Raw genomic sequence first — 19998 nt, 5'->3', positions numbered from 1 at the left:
CAGGACAATTACTTGATCCAGTTTGCAGTGATGCTGTTATTTACATGATGTTCATTGGCCTTAGTCATGGTATTTAAAGAGCAGCAGACACTGGCCTTGAAATGAGTTATGTCTCTTGCTTGGAACAAGATCCTTGACCATTACATAAAACATCCTCCTTTTTTTGATGCACTTCAATGAGCTCAGTGTTCTTTGTTGCAATAATGCATAATCAATACTGCCCACTTTAAAAGTCAGAAATTCCAGAGAACGGCAGTTAAAATAAATTATTTTTGACTGGAAATGTTAATTTAAACTCTTTAATCAAGGGAAACAGTTCTACACATGTAGAATCCATGGTCCTACAATGTAGAATCCTGCCATCCAGTCTTCTGAATCTAGTGCATCTTTTCTGTGTTGTTGAAACAATAGCTAAGGTGGCTATTAAGCACTTTGAACACGGATAGTGCTGTGGAACTGTAATTTAGGTTCTTAAAGTGTTTTTGAGAGATTTGAAATGAACGAACATTTGGATCCGAAAACTATAATTGCTGCACCTATTATTTATATTAAAAAAGGGGTAAAGGTAAAGGGACCCCTGACTATTAGGTCCAGTTGTGACCGACTCTGGGGTTGCGGCGCTCATCTTGCTTTATTGGCCGAGGGAGCTGGTGTACAGCTTCCGGGTCATGTGGCCAGCATGACTAAGCCGCTTCTGGCAAACCAGAGCAGCGCACGGAAACGCCGTTTACCTTCCCGCCAGAGCGGTACCTATTTATCTACTTGCACTTTGACGTGCTTTCGAACTGCTAGGTTGGCAGGAGCAGGGACTGAGCAATGGGAGCTTACCCCATCGCGGGGATTCGAACCGACGACCTTCTGATCGGCAAGTCGTAGGCTCTGTGGTTTAACCCACAGCGCCACCCACGTCCCCTAAAAAAGGGGTAGGATACCGTTTTTCTGCTGTATGGCCACATTGCCTTATGGGCAAAACTCTAGGGGCTACAAGCCAGTGGTGGGTGGGGACATATGCAAAACAGTGGGTGGGCCCAGAAGCAAAACTGGGTGGAGCAACGGATGTGACTCTTATCTGTGCACAGTAGGCTACATTCCAGCCATGCAAAGGACAATGGTATCTAGCTACCCACAACTCCATCCTCCTTTAGGGCAGGCAGTAAGTGCTATTTCAGTTCAAGGACACAAAGCAGCCAGGAAAATCACTCAAGGTGGATGGATGCATTAGCTGGCACACTAAAGCCTAGAAGGTTCTAAAGTTCTATTTCCTTTTATAGTATTTTTCTCCCTCGAACACTTCATTTTGCCTTTACAGTTTGGAATTAGGCATTAACTAGGTACAATAAAATAGATTACCTACTGACTTAACCACATGAGGCAATTTACACATTCCTTTAAATCAGATGTCAGAAAACTCTCTGCAGAGGGCTGGAAGCTAAACTCTGGTCCACCTGACGCAGAACAAGAGAGAACAGACACACTTTCATTAACAAAGGTGTGACACACTTAAAATTGCTGTACAAATAGCACTTGTGGTATCCAGGCAGCAGAGGACAAAGGAAAACGCAGAAACAGTTTGATCTGCCTATGAAACTCACATATGTCTGCAGTTTTAGTCCAGGACTGCGGCTTGAATTCACTGGGTGGCCTTAAGCAAGTCTATCTAGGTAATGAAAAATAAAAAATAAATGGGGAATGGGAAGGGAATCAAGTATGGCTCTCTGAAGATCTTGGAGAAAGGGGTAAGGTAAAAATGCTATACATTTGTGGTTCTCAAATTTGTCTTTTTTGTCAATCATTTGAACATTGCTTGGGGTTGGGACCACTTGATGAACCACTCAAACTTCTTTAAAAAAAAAAATCTATAGCAACTAATTCAAAATTTTAATAACCTTAGCATTTGCTTTCTCACGTGGTGGATGTGCTGCTTTGAGGAGCCAAGTTCTGCAAAACTGATCATTCTTGCCAGGATGGATGGCTAAATAAATAAATAAATAAATAAAAAGAGGGCCAAGTACAGATATGCTTAACTATTCCACAGCCTTTCCGTGGACGACAGTTCAAGAACCTCTGTTGTAAATCAAAGTTCAGATGGAGCACAGTGCTGTGACGAGCAAAAACATCTCTCCCTTGGCCTTGACAACCCTAGGATTTATAAAGTGCATTTCAAGTTTTCACAGTATTTCATGTACCTCATTCTATTATCATTACAACCACCATGTGAGGTGGGCCAGTATTATAATCCCAGGAAAGATACTGCAGGTCAGAAGCTGAGACTGAAAAATAGAGCCTGGAGGTCATAATATTTCCCTCAAAATACTGTCCAAAGTTCTTTGCATCCTACCTGCAGGTTTGCTATTGTAAGAAGCGACTTTCTTCCAAAGGCTGCCAGAATAAACCTTGAGAGCCAAGGCAGATCCACACCATATATTTAAAGTACACCCAAGAAACATTTCAAAAGAAAGAATTCTGCAATTTCCCCCTCACAGTGGTACAATTTCCAACACCTTTAACAAACCACAGTTCCTGGGATTCTTTGGGGGAAGTTATGCACTTTAATTGTGCACCAGATAAGCTGTAAATATATAGTGTGGATCTGTCCAGAGAAACCCAGGATCAAATTTTGCCACAAAGCTTCAATCAGACCCTGCTACTTAGCCCTTGGAGTGGGAAGTTGGTGCACTCCAGGGACTACAATTCCCACCTTTTCTGACCACTGGCCATGGTAGCTGGGGCTGATAGGAGTTGGAGTCCAACTTCTTAGGAAGAACAGAGATTTCCCATCCTTGATTTAGACTTCTCTCACAGGGTAGTAATAATGATAAAATACCCCCCTGTAAAAAAATGTGATAATAATCAAAGACAGTTCCACCACTCAACAATGTTTCAACTTGGGCTGTTAACCATTAATTCATCTATCTTGGGCTGAATAAAACCCTCTCTGTTCTTTAGCAACCATTTAAATATACTAAAAAGCCCGTAGGGCATTCTACACCTAAAATACTCCCATTCTTTTATGATGTCTTTGAATGCCGGACACAAACGTTTTACTGAACCGCAGAGAACACACATTCCCAAGGGCATTGTGAGAGCACTCACCTGTTTGAATGGCGCCTTTCTCGTTGCTGCTGGAGATCTGGGCAGGGCAGGCAAGCCTGTTCCATCAGTGAAAGCCCAAGGGAACAGATCCCACACAACATTCCATCCCCTGGTTTCATACCTTGCCATTTTACTGGCAAGTTTGGTCCAGCAGGAATAATTACCGGGTTAACAGGCACCATAATGAAACCCAACCAAACAACCTACTTTAGATCAGTAGTCTTGGAAGTAGACTTTGGGTTGGTCCAATCCTCCATCTCTTATCTTTCTTCTGTTCCCACCCCCTCCATTCCCCACTTTCCTGTTTCCCATCTTTTTTTCTCATTGCCTTTGAAAACAAACCAAGAGATAACTCAGAAATTATGTCACAGCAGAGCACCTCATCTCAGTTTCTTGACCAAGATACAGTAAGGATCTTGACCTTGCTTGGAAAATAAACAACTAAAACATTCCTTCCAGTAGCACCTTAAAGACCAACTAAGTCAGTTCTTGGTATGAGCTTTCGTGTGCATGCACACTTCTTCAGGTATCTGAAGAAGTGTGCATGCACACGAAAGCTCATACCAAGAACTGACTTAGTTGGTCTTTAAGGTGCTACTGGAAGGATTATTTTTTTTTGTTTTGACTATGGCAGACCAACACGGCTACCTATCTGTAACTAAAACATTGTACAGGATCTGAGTGAATTTGATGAATGAGAATGGGTTCAATCCTAACCATACCTACTAGAGAGTAAGTCCCATTGTACTGCATGATTTGTAAGGACATAAGCTGCAAATCACAAATAGATGCCCCTTACATGTGAAATGCAAGTAAAAGTAATGTGGAATCAAAAGGTGTTCTGTAGGAACACATAAAAAAAGCAAAAACACCTCCTGCTATTCCATTAACTGACTGCTTTTGCTCAGTTAATGGAATATTTTAATCAAATATGTGAAGGTAGAAAAAGATTTAAAATTCAGCCTCATCTTAATTTTGTAGAGAGTTTTTTATGGAAAAATCTCAGCTCTAATAATGTTGTATTGATTGTGCTGTATAAAACATATTCAGCATCTGTACTTAAAACGGAAAAAACAGGATTTCAAGAGAACAATATATTCATCTCACATTAAAATATAGATGATTGCAAGATATTTAAATATTCCCATTTTAACCTCTGAGCAAGACTGTTGTTCTGCTTGCTTCATTTTCCTTTCAATCTTCTGGTGCTTGGGAGAATATTTTCTAATATCATTGTTGCAAAGCTTGTAATCATATGCATAAAAGCAAAGTCAGGCACTTCCCAGTTAAATATTATAATACTAAATTAACTTGGTGAGCAGCAGGACAGTCTTAACTTTCAGGAGGTTTAAATACAGTTGTCAAGATTTTAGGCCTAATTATATGGCTGTATCTGACATCAGGTTTTGGCAAAAGATACACAAATTCTTCTGCAAATTCATGGTGCATTAAAAATCCAGCATTTTTCTTCTGATGGCATATTGTATATCTGCAATACAGCTCTGTTGGAAAGTACCAAGCTCCACAATTTAATCAAGATTAAAAACCAACAACAAAAAAGAGCTTAATATTTTCTAAAAATGACTAAGGAGATAAAATAAAATAAGGTAACCAAACAAAGAACTGGGGCAGAGTTTAACAAAAGCCTTCCATACGAACTTGCCATACGAAGTTTTAGAAACAGACTATCCGTAACAAGTAGTATGATAGATGGAATGAATGAACTGATAATGTCAAATCCATCTCACAGATCTTTGAGAAAGAGGAATTAATGTTGCTGCACCAGACTATCATTAGAATAAACAACTTCCTGTATGAACCAGGTGGCCAAATTGCTATGATTTGGTGTGGGGCAATTGTAAGGGGGAAAACCCTGTCTTCTTTGAGCTGCACACTTCTTATAAGTGGAATTCCCTCACACTCTTGCTCATCCTACTTTTAACTTCTCCGTCCTTCAGTTTATTTATCTCTTGAATCTGGGGGACAACTAGGCAGGAAAGGAGGGGGACACATAAAGGTAAAGGTAAAGGTACCCCTGCCCGTACGGGCCAGTCTTGACAGACTCTGGGGTTGTGCGCCCATCTCACTCAAGAGGCCAGGGGCCAGCGCTGTCCGGAGACACTTCCGGGTCACGTGGCCAGCGTGACAAAGCTGCATCTGGCGAGCCAGAGCCGCACACGGAAACGCCGTTTACCTTCCCGCTGGTAAGCGGTCCCTATTTATCTACTTGCACCCGGAGGTGCTTTCGAACTGCTAGGTTGGCAGGCGCTGGGACCGAGCAGCGGGAGCGCACCCCGCCGCAGGGATTCGAACCGCCAACCTTTCGATCAGCAAGTCCTAGGCGCTGAGGCTTTACCCCACAGCGCCACCAAGACAGATTTGATGTTACACCATTCAGGCATCTTTTTAAAGTTCAATTTTGGCTTATGTATACAATCAATTACTGTACATGGAATATTTTACAGGAAAACTATTATGAAAGAAATCCACAATTGTTCTCTGGTGAGATTTTTTTCACATGTTTTTACTGTTTGCATGTAAATAGCTTTTTAATGTCCTATGAGTTGTGTGTATGTGGTGAGTGACTTAGGAAGACAGGCTTCTAAATGGGATCTTTGATCTCAAGCATTTATTTTATCTCTGTAACAAATAAAACTAAACGGAGTTGGTGGCTGAACCAAGTCCTCTTTTTCATCTGTACTGCAGCTGCTGCCTACATCTAGGATGATATCTGAGCCTCTCTCTCTTAGCTACCGCCCACATCTCCAGATGCTGTAATAAGCTGTGAATACCAGGCCTTTTAGCTCTTCTTGAAATTAAATCTTCACATGACGGAAACCTTCACTGCCATTTTCTTTTGTGCTATGCGTAATCTTTCTTTTCTGTAAAACTAAGCCCACCATGTAAGTGGCCATCATAAATACTGGGAATAGAAAACCTAGCCATCCATCTGCTTCAGTATATTATTTAGAAGGGCAAACAGTATCTTACTATGAGAGAATTCCTTAAATTAACAGTGCAAATATGGATTACACTATAGGACGCTTCATTATGTTCAGAACTAATGGGAGACATTGAAACTGGATGGGAAACTGTGGTTTCCTGCTACATGAGCAAGCTGCAATGAGCCTCAGATTCTCTCACTCTCTACTCCTTTTTTGTCTTCAAGAGATTGGAGACAACCATATTTCATTATTATATTACATTTCTAACCCACCACTCCTCCTCCATGTTGTATCCTCATGCTGGGTAGTGATGGGCCCAAGTGAGCTTCATGGATGAGTGGAGATTTGAACCCTAGTCTCTGAGGTCCTGGTCCAACACCCTACACTCTATTGACAACACCATGCCCTCCCAATGTGGGATTCCCTATAAAGCCCCGGACATTGGTCAAGAATTATGGGAGTTGTAGTTCAACAACTGGAGGGTCACAACCCCAATTTTTGGTTTAAACAAACCACAGTTATTTGCACATTACAGGGAGCTATGGCTTCTTTGAAGTGGCAGTGCTTAATCTTCTCTGACGCACAAAAGAGAAGGAAGCACAGAATCCCAAAGTTTGCTCTCAGAATGGGAACTAGTTTCTTGTTATGGCTGAACCATCCCAATAAGTCACAGCATTCATTTGCTAGATACATCTACAACAAAGTGTTATGGAATTTTATTTGTTTTTAGTAATAATGAGAAGGTTAACTTGTAAGGGGAATGTTGCAGCCCGAGGCTGCACATCTAAGCATCTAAGTGAGTTACAACTGAAATCTATTGTTCTTAATTCATTCAAGTCATAATAAGCCTGGAATGCAGGGCTGTCAAATACTGTTTTATCTCTAGAGCAGGGAAGCCGGAAAGTCTCCAAATCTACCCAAGGAGATGACCCAATGGCTTGGTCAAAAAGCCTGCAGTATGTTTTGAACAGCTTGCTTTTTGGTTTTCAGAGACTCATTAATTATTTATTTAGTTTTATGGAACAGCAGCACAATCCTATGAGAAGCATTGTTGGGAAATAAGCAGCTAAAACGGGTGGCACAACTCCTGGCCCAGCAGCAAGAAGTGAGTTGTCACCGTATGACTATGACAGTTTGGTGGCCAGGGACTTTTTAGTACCAAATGGACATGGCAAGACCACTAGAAGTAGTTTTAAATCCAAATGACCTCACCCCATAGGCTCACCAAGTTTCAAAGGCATGAGCAGCCAGAAAACAAACCAAGCTTTGGAGAAACAAGCCATGGTGTGTATTTTTGTGGGGACAACTTCTGATTCACTCATGGTTTGCTATGTATGAACTGGTCAGAAACTAGGATTTTCCCATTCGTCTGGGAGTTTCCTGTACTCATCTGGAAACATATAACAGCTCTCTTACAAGTCTGCTTCCAGACACTTCAGTCAGTACTGGCTCAACACAGAAATTGTTCTTATTCTCCTGGGCACCTTCAAGTGGTTTCCATTACAATTCCAAGATACCCAGTTAACACTGTTTACAGAATGGAGACAAAGCACTGCAGCACTTATTCAAACACAATTCTGTTGCTATATACTCTATCATGCTAACCTAGGATAGCGTATCTGCATCGGAATGTAGCAGCCACATTTGCACTCAACTGCTCTAGAATGCAAAACTGAGTGGAATTAAAGAGCGTTAATGGTGGAACCTAGAGAGGCCAACTCACTCAAGTAACACTCTGTGACAAGGATGGGAAACCCTTTTCAGCCAGAGGGTGGCATTTCCTCAAGGACAACCTTCCAGAGGCCAGTAGTGGCCAGTAGTGGCTGTGACCACAAGCAAAAGGAGGTGTAGCTAGAGGCAGGTGCAGCAACAGACGTGAGATACATTTTTGCTGTGCAAAGACCAGAGGTTTCTACGCACCCACAGCTCTCAGTCTAAGTAAGAAAGAGGTATTATCACTGTTCAGGTGCCAGGCAACAGCACTCAAGGAGGACACAGAGCAAGGCCAAAGAGGGCGTGGCTTGGGGAGGGTCCCATGGACCAGACAGAGAAGTCTGGAAGTCTGGATTTGTCTTCCAGGCTTGAGGTTCCCCACCCATGTTCTATGACATTAGGCCATCAGAGCGGCAGTGACATTGGTATAACTAATCTTTTATGCCTGTGCGTGTTTATGCATGTTGCCAAACCAATTCTACTCTCAGGGCAGCCAGTTTGTTTGCTGTCATAGCTATAGGCTCCGTTTCTGTAGGATGAAGTGTAATTCCACCCAGCCTCACTGGTTGCAAGAGCTGGGTATTGGGTTACAACCATATTGCGTTGGAAACAAACAGTAACAGAGGTGAGATAATCCAAAAGATCCCCCTCCACAAAAGAAAAGGTTATTATGTCATCACATAAACCTTTTTAAAAACTTTTTATAGACTTTACTTTTATAGATTGTTTTAGATTTAAACAGAAAATGGGTCAAAACAACTGCATGCATATAAAATCATTCCAGAGAACAAACAATGGCTCTGCTTTGCACATGACCTTCTGGAGAGCCATAGTTCAGTGGAAGTTTAGTGCCAGAAGCTCCCAGTTCCTGGAATCTCTTGATCCAGGATCTCAGGAAGTTGGGCTTCCAAGCCCTTGGAATACATGACCTTGCTACAATCTGTATTGTGTCTACCCACTTCTGAAGTTTAGTGATTATTTTGAAAAGTTCCACCTTGAACCGAAAAGTCAGATACACCTGATGAAAGAGTTCAACCATCTTTTAATTCACAATAAAAGCACTGCATGGAAGAGTACAAAGAATTTGAACACACATGTGTTTTACACAGGATTTTTCAGATCTCAGGTGAAACGAAACTCTCTCCAACTGTGTCAAGATCACGAGATATTCTCCACCTTGAGTATTGGGTCCTAAGAACAAAGACGTGTTGAGCATCCCCATAATTTTTAATCAAGTGCAGGCCTGTCAAGGAGTTTACCAGCTCTTCCAAGACGTAGAGCCTTTTGAAGACTCATTTATAGCGTGGCGAATATAATTATTTCCATTTTTGCCAACTTGTGATTGAACATTTCTCTTCCTTGCCATCCCATACTTCCTCCCCTAAACCCTTCTACTCACAGTGACAGATCTCTAGGGACAAATCTAGTTTTAGCCCTCAGATGCATGCAGATAGAGGAACACATAAAAGAATGATCAGACATGAGATATTGCCAAAGAATGTTTTCAGAGATACACATTTTACCTTCATGGATGTTTCCTGCTCTTTATTATGGTTCTTCGAAGCTTTCTTAGATGCTTTCTTTGCAGTTATTCATAGAGTATAGCTGAATTATATGGTCCCTTTACCTTTGCTGTAGTCACTAATTTACAAAAGGTGACAGGCAGACCACATAAACATACAATACACTAAGAAAGCTCCTAAGCTCAACTGAAATCAGTAGAAGCCACACAAGAGAATGATGTAGATTGAAACTGCATGCTCCATGTTCCATTTCTCATGTAAACATTCAGACTGATTTCCATCTCCTTCACTTATAAGGTTTCATTGGCTTCTGTGTTGCCAACAGACTGACCATCAAACACTCTGTAGTCTATCAAATAGATGTATCCTTATTTGCACATAGTTAATATGTGGTAAACCATAGTTAATATGCCTATCATGCCTGCTTTGTTCCTCTCTGTTAACATGCAGAAAACGCAAATTGAGATCCTTGGTTTAGTGCTGTGCCCAAATCAGGCACAATGGTTTGTTTTGGTGAAACAAACCATTATCACTAAGCTATGAACAATCCTTTCTGCAGATTGTGGTTTGTATGGAAAATCATAATCGACCATTTCATAGGTTTATCTTGAGCTATGAATAGCTTATTTCTTGTGTTAAGATTATGTTTTAAAATCCTTTCCAAAAATCTATAAGAAGATTCTTTTTCAAGGGAAATAACATGATTTGTAATGTTTATGTCAGAGCAAGGGCATCACCTATTGCCAAAATAAAATAAGAGACAGTCATACCTTGGTTTTCGAACAGAATACGTTCCAGAAGTCTGTTTGACTTCCTAAATGTGAAACAATAGCGGAAGCCACATTGAATGCTCAGCTTCCAAAAAAAGTTCAAAAAACCAGAACACTCACTTTCGGGTTTTGATCATTTGGGAGCCGAAACGTATATGTACCAAGGCGTTTGAAAACCAAGGCATGACTGTACTCACCATAGTGTCATTTAGCTGAGATTTACCAATCTCACAGGCTCCTCTAAACAAATGTAAATGTAGAAATAATTTACATTGCAGAGGAATTGTCAGTTGCAGAATAACTGCCCCAAAGCCCCTCCCACTTGTAACTCTGCTACAGAACACCTCCAATATGTCACAACACTCCAGTACCCAATTGTTAATAATTGGAACTCATTAGCCCAATAAAGATCTGCTGCAGGGACAGTTTAATAGTATAGATTTATTTCATTTTATTAATACCTGCCCCAGAAAGAAATACACTCCAGTGTAGCTCACAACAAGCAACACAATAAAAAAGACAATCAAAATATTAAATACCTTCATTGTAACACTTTTGTGTGTTTTATTGGAGCCCCAATAAAAATATATACTGTGAAACTTACTTCGATGTAAATTATTACAGGAATCATAAAATAATCATACAATAAAAAAGAAATGCTAAATATAAAAGTATGTCCTGCTGCCTGCCTTTTATTTAATGCAAAGCATTTTGAAATATTAGCTTATGTTTTGTACTGTATGTTACATCTAATTGTAAGTATATTTTAGATTATACTGCAAAGTGGTTTTTAACAGAGTAAAACGGGACAACAGTAGTGGCAATATTGCTTTTGGACTAGTCAAAATATAATGGCTAATGTAAAATAAAGAACAAAAACGAACAGTACAACATACAACCTAGATGATCAGGGATTGAGACCCCCTTGCCATCAAATTTGCAAGAGACATAAATTCTAACAGCCTCATTTAAACTGTTTATTCCTTCCTCTAGAAATAATTATTCATATCCTAGAATATGATCACAATCTAGTTCTTCTGCTGATATGATGCAACATCATACAGAATTTAGTGCAAATTAGATTTTCTAAGCTATCACTCAAGTTAATTAATAGAAAGTCATCTCTCATTTACCATTAAACAAATCTCTAATTCATTAAAAACAATGTCTGGTCCCTTCTGTGACATCTGATTAAGCACGGCTACAGAACTGAACATGCAAGGACACTATTTTCCAGTTTCAAAAGGAATATCACATTTAATTAGCTTTTATTGCACACATACAAATATACGACACACCTAGATCTGTCAAACTTTATAACATAGTTTTCTCAAGAAAAAAAAAACACATAGACACTAAGGAAACATTTAACATTTGTTAGTGTAACACAAAAGCAAAGCAGTGGATCCAGAATAAGTTCCCCTAACATCAATGGAACCTAAGGCATGACTAGCATCCCAGTGATTTTGATGGGAATTAAGTGTATGTAATGTAATCTAGAAGATGCATCCCACAGAAGAACTTTCCCAGCCTGATAACCTCCAGACAGCATGGCTGAAAGTCAGGGCTGATAGGAATCATAGTCAAAACCACCTGGGTGGTACTAGGTTGGGGAAGGCAGTCACAGAATATTAATTTTAAAAATGTGTATAATGTTTTTAAATAACCATGTTGCACATTCCTTTTGAAATACTTGCTTTTGGCACAGAACAAATGTATCCTCTTCCACTCAATCCCTGGTAAAAAGAAAATAAATGAACCTTGCACACAATAATTATTCATATACACTACAATAGTGAGCACAGGGAAGTTCAGCTAAGCTTTAGTAGGAATAAGACCTGTGAATTGAATATGTGGGTCGGAGGATACCTCATATAGTTAAACATGTAACTATTTGATCTTTTCCAATACTCCAACCCATCAATTTTACATTTGACCCATATAAATTATAGGATCAGTGGTAAACTTGTGTGTGTGTGTGCATAAACACATACCCAGATTTCACTCTCTAGTGGGTACAGAGGTTTGCAATGGAAAAGCTGATCAAGATATAAACCAGAAACATATGTGCTGATGAAAACAAACAGCAAATGAAAATCTGCTGAGTCCCAAGGAAATATAGTATGAAAACCCCCAAAACTACACCAGCAGCCCATTCTGAGCTGTGGATGTAGACAATTCTGTATTTCATAAAAGGGGTAAAATAGAATCTGGCACTGTTCAACGTTTCTACAAAGTTGTGCCTAATGTTAGAGAACTTAAAGGCTGTTCTCCCAAAATGAGCCAGTTTATTCACTATCATGTACTTCTTACCCGTTTATTAAATCAAAGTGCTCTTGTAATATGCAATGTCTTCCTTTGAAAAGGCAAGCCCTGAACTAATGTCAACACCTAGATAGCTTATTTGGAATTAAAAGGAACTCTGCTCAAGGAGTTCAAGATGAAGATTATAACAGAATTGCCAGGTTTGGCACAGGTACTTTCAAACTCTGTAAAGGACATCACAGTGGATGGAAAATGTCAATGTTTAACCAGACAATGACTCAGATTGTGTCACAAAGAAGTTGAGCTACGTAGCACACAACGCCTCGGTATTTTACATCAAGTGATCAAGGTACATTTGATTCAACAACTACGATTCGCACAGCACAGAATTTTCAAGTGTAAAATCGTACCAAAATCTTGTTAGGTTGTCATTGACATCATAGGAGAGCAACGGTCTGGGAAAGTCATTGCATGCGTCTTGCGCTGCCAGGACATGTGGTGCAAGCGTGAAAGGTACATCACTGAGAAGTTCCAGCATAGAAGGTTGGCTTTCCACGTTCTGATTTTTCTCTGTCCCCATCTCAGGCAACTTTGGTTGATTCTCTGAATTTGTCTAAGGAAACAGAAGAGAGAAAAAGAGAGAAAATGGATATTATGAATGCTGCACTTGTTCACAGTGGCCTTCTTGCGCAGTGTCGTGAACTGGCTTGAATAAAATTGAAACAGTCAATTCATGCCATGATGTGGCCCCAAGCGAAGCCGAAGCAGTAATCGCAGGTGACAAATGAAGTGCCTCCTGTGAATTTTGTGCTCTGGGAAGACAGGGAACATTTGTGTGCGAGGATGGTAACACAGTGTCTACTTCGGCACTGCTGTTAAATGAACATCTCTCTTTAAAAACGCAGCTGCACAAAGCCATTACTTTAACCAGATAGTGATCTAAAGAGACAAGCGTTATTCTAGAGGTTCCAGTATTCATTTACATGACTCAATCCTGTATCAGCAACTCATAAATCAGATTACAGGGGCCTTTCCACACAAGCAGCTTACTAGACTATAAATGTGTGTGTTTGTTTCTCTTTGGTGTACGTTGCCTACACGCAAGATTGTCCTTCGGTCACATGTAATACTGCGTTTCTCAAGAGCAAAAAACAATAACATTTTGCAGCTGGATAATCTGATGCTTTCCCCAGACAGTGCATTTATTGCTATTGTGATTAATAAGCAGGGGGAAAGTGGCCTGAAGGAGGAAAGGTCACAAGGCCTCTGTTGTTAGTAGTTTCCCCTGAACAATAAGAGCAACTGTGCATGCTGGATCAGAGCACCGGTCTACTTTCCCCTGTAAGAGAAAACATGCTGTCAGGCATGATGTCCTTGTTTAACGGCATAAGAAAGAATTAAAATCCCTAGAGTCTTGTTTTGTTTGCTAAAACTACACCCCAGGGAACAGCTGCTTGCAGCTTAATTGTTGCACAAATGTAGGACTTCAAATAATGACCCATATTAATATAGCATGTGAGGGAAAATATGTTTAAAGTTAACTGCACTCATTTGAAAAAAAGCTGGAGAAAGGAAGGTAACTTCATATGTTGTCCTGTCCCATTCATTCCTCTTCCTTACAAGTGGAATGAAATGGATTTGGAAGAAATGCCATACTGACAACAATAGAAGTTATTCTTTTATACAGCAGCGCTGCAAGCAGTAATGAATGATTTACAAAAATGCTGTTCTGAATCTTTAGCAGACAAAAGAGAGGTTAAGCTCTTGTTTTCAAATGGCTAAACACCCTAATTATGACAATTTGCAATGTATTGTTTCATTCCATCTCGCTTTTACAGGCACCCTGCTTCTCCTCTTCTGGTGTTGGGTTCCACACCTAGTTCATTTGACTAAACAAGGATTAACATTTCAGTCTTGTGGGCAATGTATGCAAGAACCACAGCTAATATCTCTGAAAGCCATGGCGTTTGAGAAACCCAACTCTTTTATAAAAGCAGGAAATGAACTTACCAGAAAATTCTATGGTTACCAAGTTAAGGCACTGTGCTCCTACATCTCAGACAGAAGAAAATGCAAGCTAAACTTAAGTAGGGGGAAACATCTATGTGCATCTTCTCAATCCATTAGGTTTTCTGAGGGACCTTGTTTGGTAGACCACCACTATCAGGCTGGCCATGTCTGTGAAAAGGGTAGCAGGGCCGAATCTTTTCCCCTTAATCACTCAGTAGCATCATGAAAGCAGCAAAGACTGTGTTTCATAAAGGCTATGGAGCAGTATTTAAATGTATCAATGTGCTGGGTTTTATGAATTTATAACCATTTTAATGTCATTTTACTGTGCTTAGTTGTATTTTGTAGTGAATGAGGCCCATCCTAGGACCATCCACTATGGAGAGACATAAATAAACACTCTACCCTACACATATGCAATCTAGCCTGAATATGATGTAAAATGCATTAACTATAAGATTCAGAAGCCTGAAATTGCCATGACCTAGAATTGTATATACACCTCCACTACCAATTCTGCATTGTAAGGCATTCATTTTTTCCACATCTCAATTTCCTTCTGTTTTGCTTTTGAATTTGGTCCTTTTCTGACATCTTTTTAAATCATCCTATTAAAGGAAAAGTGCTTCTTTCCTTTTTAGTAACAAATCCCTCTTCATTCTCTCAACTGCATTGCTGCAATACGAGGAAATGGTAAGGCAACAGCAACAACCCAGTTGCGTGAACTTCTTTTCCTCCTTGCAATAGTTTGCTTTATAAAACCATCAAGAAGCAAAGCTCATTGGAAAGTAGGAGAGGGGGGAGGGTCTCAAAACCCATTGACTTGCTTCCTTGGTTTTCAAACATCAGATGGCTCTAATTAACTGTTTCCGCTTCAGTCTGTGCAAACCTTGCACATTCTAGGAAGAAGCATATTGCTTTTCCCCATCTCTTAATAAGCACATGCGCTGTCATGTGCAATCAAAAGTACATCACCAAATATATCTTCTTCCCATATTATGCTATGTTTTCCCTATGAGAGTAACCTGCAGAAACCATGCCATGAAATAAAACCGTAAAGCAGAAAAATGGCTCTTAAGAGATGGGCAATAAAAATTTCAGAAAGAGTTCTGTAGTTGAAAATTTAACAGCTTCAAATGATAAATAAACAACAAACAAACAAATAATAAAAGAGATATGGAGACTTTGTGAAGCTAATGTTACTTCTATTTGGTCTTTTAGTTTATCTCTCTTCAGATTACATCATTCTATTTAAATTTGAACAGTTATGAATGCTCAATCAAATATATTCTAAAAGAAATATTGTGTAGGAAGTTCCATATAAATAAAGGATTTTAGGTATACAATTCCATTAAAAATATATTTTTAATGCATATTGCATGGTAAACGTGTGGATTCTTATGTAGGGCAAAGAAGCTGTGTTAACTGCCCCAACGAGATTTAAAACCATGGGTTGTATCCAATCACACTCCTCCAAAGATAGAAGGCTCTTTGAACTAGCAGATTTTTCTGTGAATAGAAAGGGGGGGTGATTTCCACAAGTTCTCCTTCTTTCCTGAAGCCCACACCACCCCAGCTGTCAGGAGCAGACTGTGGGGTGATGGAAGCAAGAGGGGACTACAGAAGGAAGAGGGGAACAAGCAAAAATCATTTCCCCTCTTTCCCCTCAGGGAAGTCTCTGCCAGATCAGGGAGCCTTCTGTGAATAAAGGGACACAACTGGATGCATGTATCATTCATTTAGAAACTAGCACACTGTTTCATGTATTTAACTCTCAAAGAAGTTAACAAGTCTGAAAAAGTTATGTGGATAACCTTAGGGGACTTCATGCTGGCATTGGGATGGGCCAAAGGCAAAAATGAGTGGAGCAATTAATGTCATTACACACACACACCTCTCTGTGCCATCCAGGTAAGCAAAAAGCATTATGACAGCTCAAGCACACATGCCAGCCAGGCAAAACTATTCAAAGAGGGTTGCCGAGCAGGAAAAGTTTGGGAGTGGCCTAGGAAAAGTCCCAAGGGCCTGATATGAGTGTCCTGGAAGCCACATTTTGCTCCCAGCCTGAGGTTCCCCATCCCTGTCCTAGAGATATCCAGGAAGCTTGGACCTTTCTGGACAGTTCTGCACCCATTGCAGCTGTCTGAAAGCCACTGCTATCTTTCTAGAAAAAGAGGTTCCAGAACGCACCATGGACGCCTCCCTTGTTTTCTTATAATGGCAATGGCGCCCACCTGGGAGGTGCTGGAACTCAGTTCCGGTGAGTTCCAGTTGAAAAAAGAAGCCCTGCTGCAAACCCTACTCCTCCAAATACGTCATAAAGATCCAGGTAAACTGCAATCTACAATGAACTCTACCAATGTTTAAAGAAGAAACAAGAACAACAAAGCACTTAAGCAGGCTTCCAAATCCTGGCCAATTACGTTTGCCACGGCGGTACTGAATTACACACATTAAAAAAAACAATGGACAAAATGTGTTATAACTGGATAGTTTAAAACCAGATTTCTTTTTAAACAAAGTGTGGCACCTACACATCAGTACTAGGCTGACTAAAAAGGTATTGTTTTGTATATAAGATCTTATCAAGTTAGGTTAACCTTTACTTCTCAACCATAGCAATTAACTAAGCTTTTCCATGCCTAGCTTCGGACAAACAACATTGGTGACAAGAGCTAGGGCGGTATCTGTCAATCCCAAGATGTTATGCCAACTCTAACAGTACTAAGTATGGAAGCATGGGACAGCACCTTATCAATCCTGTTAACTTGCCAAGCTGGTTTCAACATGCATATCACAACAAAACAGTGCTGCGCAAAGTGAAGGTTATAAAAATGGCTTAAGCTTCCATGCTTGTCTCTTTCCAGCACATACAGTAATTTACAGCAGTGTGTTTGGAGGATTTGTTATTCTACTTTAGACATGCTGATTCTGCATAACATTCACCTTTACCCAGCTTGTCCCATTGCGAAGTGTGGGGCATTCGAAACATATTCTTCAACAGTTGGCTACACAAAATGCTGTCAGGTATACCATCATCACAATTTTCAAGTAAAGTGGACTGTCAATTCAAATAATTTTGAAGAGCGTCTTTAACATTTTACATTAGAAATTCAGGGACCATATATAGGCTGCAATGACAGCTGATGGTAAACATTTATTTACAAAAACAGGTGCTTTTCTTGTTCAGCAATGTTCACCCATTATCTAAATGCTGTATGTTCACAATTCAAAGAGATGTTCACAATTCAAAGAGATGAGTAATAGTACAATATCCTACAATGGAAAGCTTGAGCTTGCAGACAGAACTTCAGTGCCAAATGTTAATAACACAGGACACATCAGCCAGCCAAGACTCCATTATTTCTGAGTTTTAACAAATTATATTTGGAAAGGGCAGTCAGCAGAACAAAGCAGCTACAGCAGAGGGTTTAGATCATGGGTAGGCAAACTAAGGCCCAGGGGCCGGATCTGGCCCAATCGCCTTCTAAATCCGGCCCATGGATGGTCTGGGAATCAGCGTGTTTTTACATGAGGAGAATGTGTGCTTTTATTTAAAACGCATCTCTGGGTTATTTGTGGGGCATAGGAATTCGTTCATTCCCCCCCCCCCAATAAATAGTCCAGCCCCCCACAAGGTCTGAGGAACAGTGGAGCAGCCCCCTGTTGGAAAAGTTTGCTGGCCCCTGGTTTAGATGGAAAACCCAGGTTCAAATCCTTTCCAGTCAATGAAGCCCACTGGAACAGGGCTGGTGCGGTGGGTGACTGTACTCTGAACTAGACTGCCGTGAATGTTCCCCAAACTCATGATTCCTGCAATCAGTTTCAAGTGCTGAAGGCAGACCTTGATCAGCAGCTAGGAAATATAACTTTGCTGACAAAGCCAGGGCATAAGGAGTATCTCTCTCTAGCCAATCAGGAAGTCTCATAATGTCAGCCAATCATGGGGGGAAATAATGCACTGTGCCATAACACACACAATCCTGGCCCTAGCCTCAATAGTCCTTAGTATAAATCTCTGTTCATCTAACATCCCCTGGTCTGGTTCACATGTCACAATAAGCTGGGCCTTACAATGAGCAAGCATGTTGGTACCTTCCTTGTTTCCTGAGAGTAAATGAACCAGAGCACTGATTTAGTATCACATGCAAATCAATGCTTATGGTTTCTTTCTATCCAATCAAACCAGGAGAGGAAGCCAAATCAGCACGCTCTGGCACGCTTTGCTCAATCATGGTAAGCCATAGTTCAGCTTACCATTATGCACAAACCAAGTCACACACATGTCTTCAGCTGAAATCACAGAGAGATTTCAGAGCTTGCTAGAATGACCTTGCTCCCCCCCCCCCACATGCAGTGAATGTATGAGGTTAATGTGAACAAGGTTAGCAGCATGCATGGATCTGCTTGGGTTAAGTACAGCATCTTGTTTCCACGGCAGCCAACCAGATTGTCCTTGGAAGACTACAACAGCCTCATCCTATTGTCAAACCCAGAAGTAGCCACTGACAGCCTGAATCACTTGCAGTCATTGATAGGCTTGTCCTACTTCTGGGTGGATAAAGATGACCACTTTACCATATATTCTACCACACACCTGCCCCTTACTGACTGACTAACAAGGAGGAGCAATTTTTATAGCTGTTACTTTTTGAAAGAAGAGAAGGAACAGTTAAAAATAAAATGTGGATGTCCTTGAGAAGATTTAATTTGAATTGAGATGAATCATGAGAATGGCTGTTCTTTTGGGAATTATGAAGTACAGTCAGCATCCTGTGGGGATGTACAAGGTGTTCCTATAGAGTATAGAGGGACATCAGTGCCAGGCTGAGGGAGAAATTCTGCACTGTAGTAGTTTTCCTTTATTTTCTCAAATCAGACACAAAGGCTGCAAATCCTAAATTGCCTGAGAAATTTCAGGCTAAATACATGAGTATTCTTCAGAACAACTCATTAAACAGCTGAGGTGAGAAGCCACTACTATGAAAAGGTACGGGTTTTTGGCTGTTCCTCATTTTCAGATTTTGCACAAATGTCTTAATAGGGTTTGTAAAATGAAGCTTATAGGAACATGACGCTAAAGAACATACTTGGGGGTGGTCATGAAACCTCTCTCAAAGTTATCTCAAGACAAAAGCATATATAAGAACTCATCTACATCTATTGTACAACTCTGAATTGCCATTCTAATCTCTTTTAAAGAGTTCTGGTAGAGACTTCCTGCATTTTTATATAAACAGGATCCTCTTCAGTAGCAATTTCTCTGAATTGTAGCAAAGAACAGCTCATTCAGCTTTGGCATGACTTCTGCTCCCAAACTATCACTGCTCAGTTCTATTTAGGAACTGGAAAAATCAAACTGAAGCTATCATCCTGTTACCAAATATCTGCAAGGTGTGTTGCAAAAATGGAAAGACATTGTGATGATAGAAATACAAAGTGCTGGAGGAAGAGTGCATGCTCAATAATTCCTTTGCATCAGCTTAATTATTACGAGAAAGGGCAAAAGAGCAAGCATCAGGGATTGATTATAAATGATAGCAACTTTTTCTGCACTCTCTGGATCTTTTAACATTGCTGTACTACAGCTGTTGCCAAGATTCCTTTTAGCTCTGCTCGACCTCATGAGCCAATCATCCAGTTCAAAGATGCAGAAGGCTTTCCATTCTCCTCTGTCTG

General features: G+C 40.3%; 1 protein-coding gene across 11 annotated transcripts in view; it reads right to left on the bottom strand.

Moving 5' to 3' along the window:
- Positions 1-10465: 10465 nt before the first annotated feature.
- Positions 10466-19998, bottom strand: part of UMAD1 (UBAP1-MVB12-associated (UMA) domain containing 1) — a 51590-nt gene continuing 42057 nt past the window's right edge. For 5 of the 11 annotated variants that reach the window (XR_014556750.1, XR_014556752.1, XR_014556753.1 and 2 more), the window contains 2 exons: positions 11833-12922; positions 10466-11356 (listed from right to left, as the gene is read on the bottom strand). Coding sequence is in view for 5 of the 11 variants with exons in the window: in XM_083705440.1 (XP_083561566.1) it covers positions 12677-12922 (246 nt within the window). In the remaining 6 variants the exon portion in view is untranslated. Of the gene's footprint in view, positions 12923-19998 lie in introns of all 11 variants that reach the window. The other 6 variants (XM_083705438.1, XM_083705440.1, XM_083705439.1 and 3 more) reach the window with 2 other exon arrangements.

Source organism: Podarcis gaigeae (genome assembly GCF_964106915.1).
Source record: "Podarcis gaigeae genome assembly, chromosome: 12".
NCBI classification, from domain to species: Eukaryota; Metazoa; Chordata; class Lepidosauria; order Squamata; family Lacertidae; genus Podarcis; species Podarcis gaigeae.
Note: the sequence above shows the minus strand (reverse complement) of the source record. Positions and strands in the feature narration are given on the sequence as shown.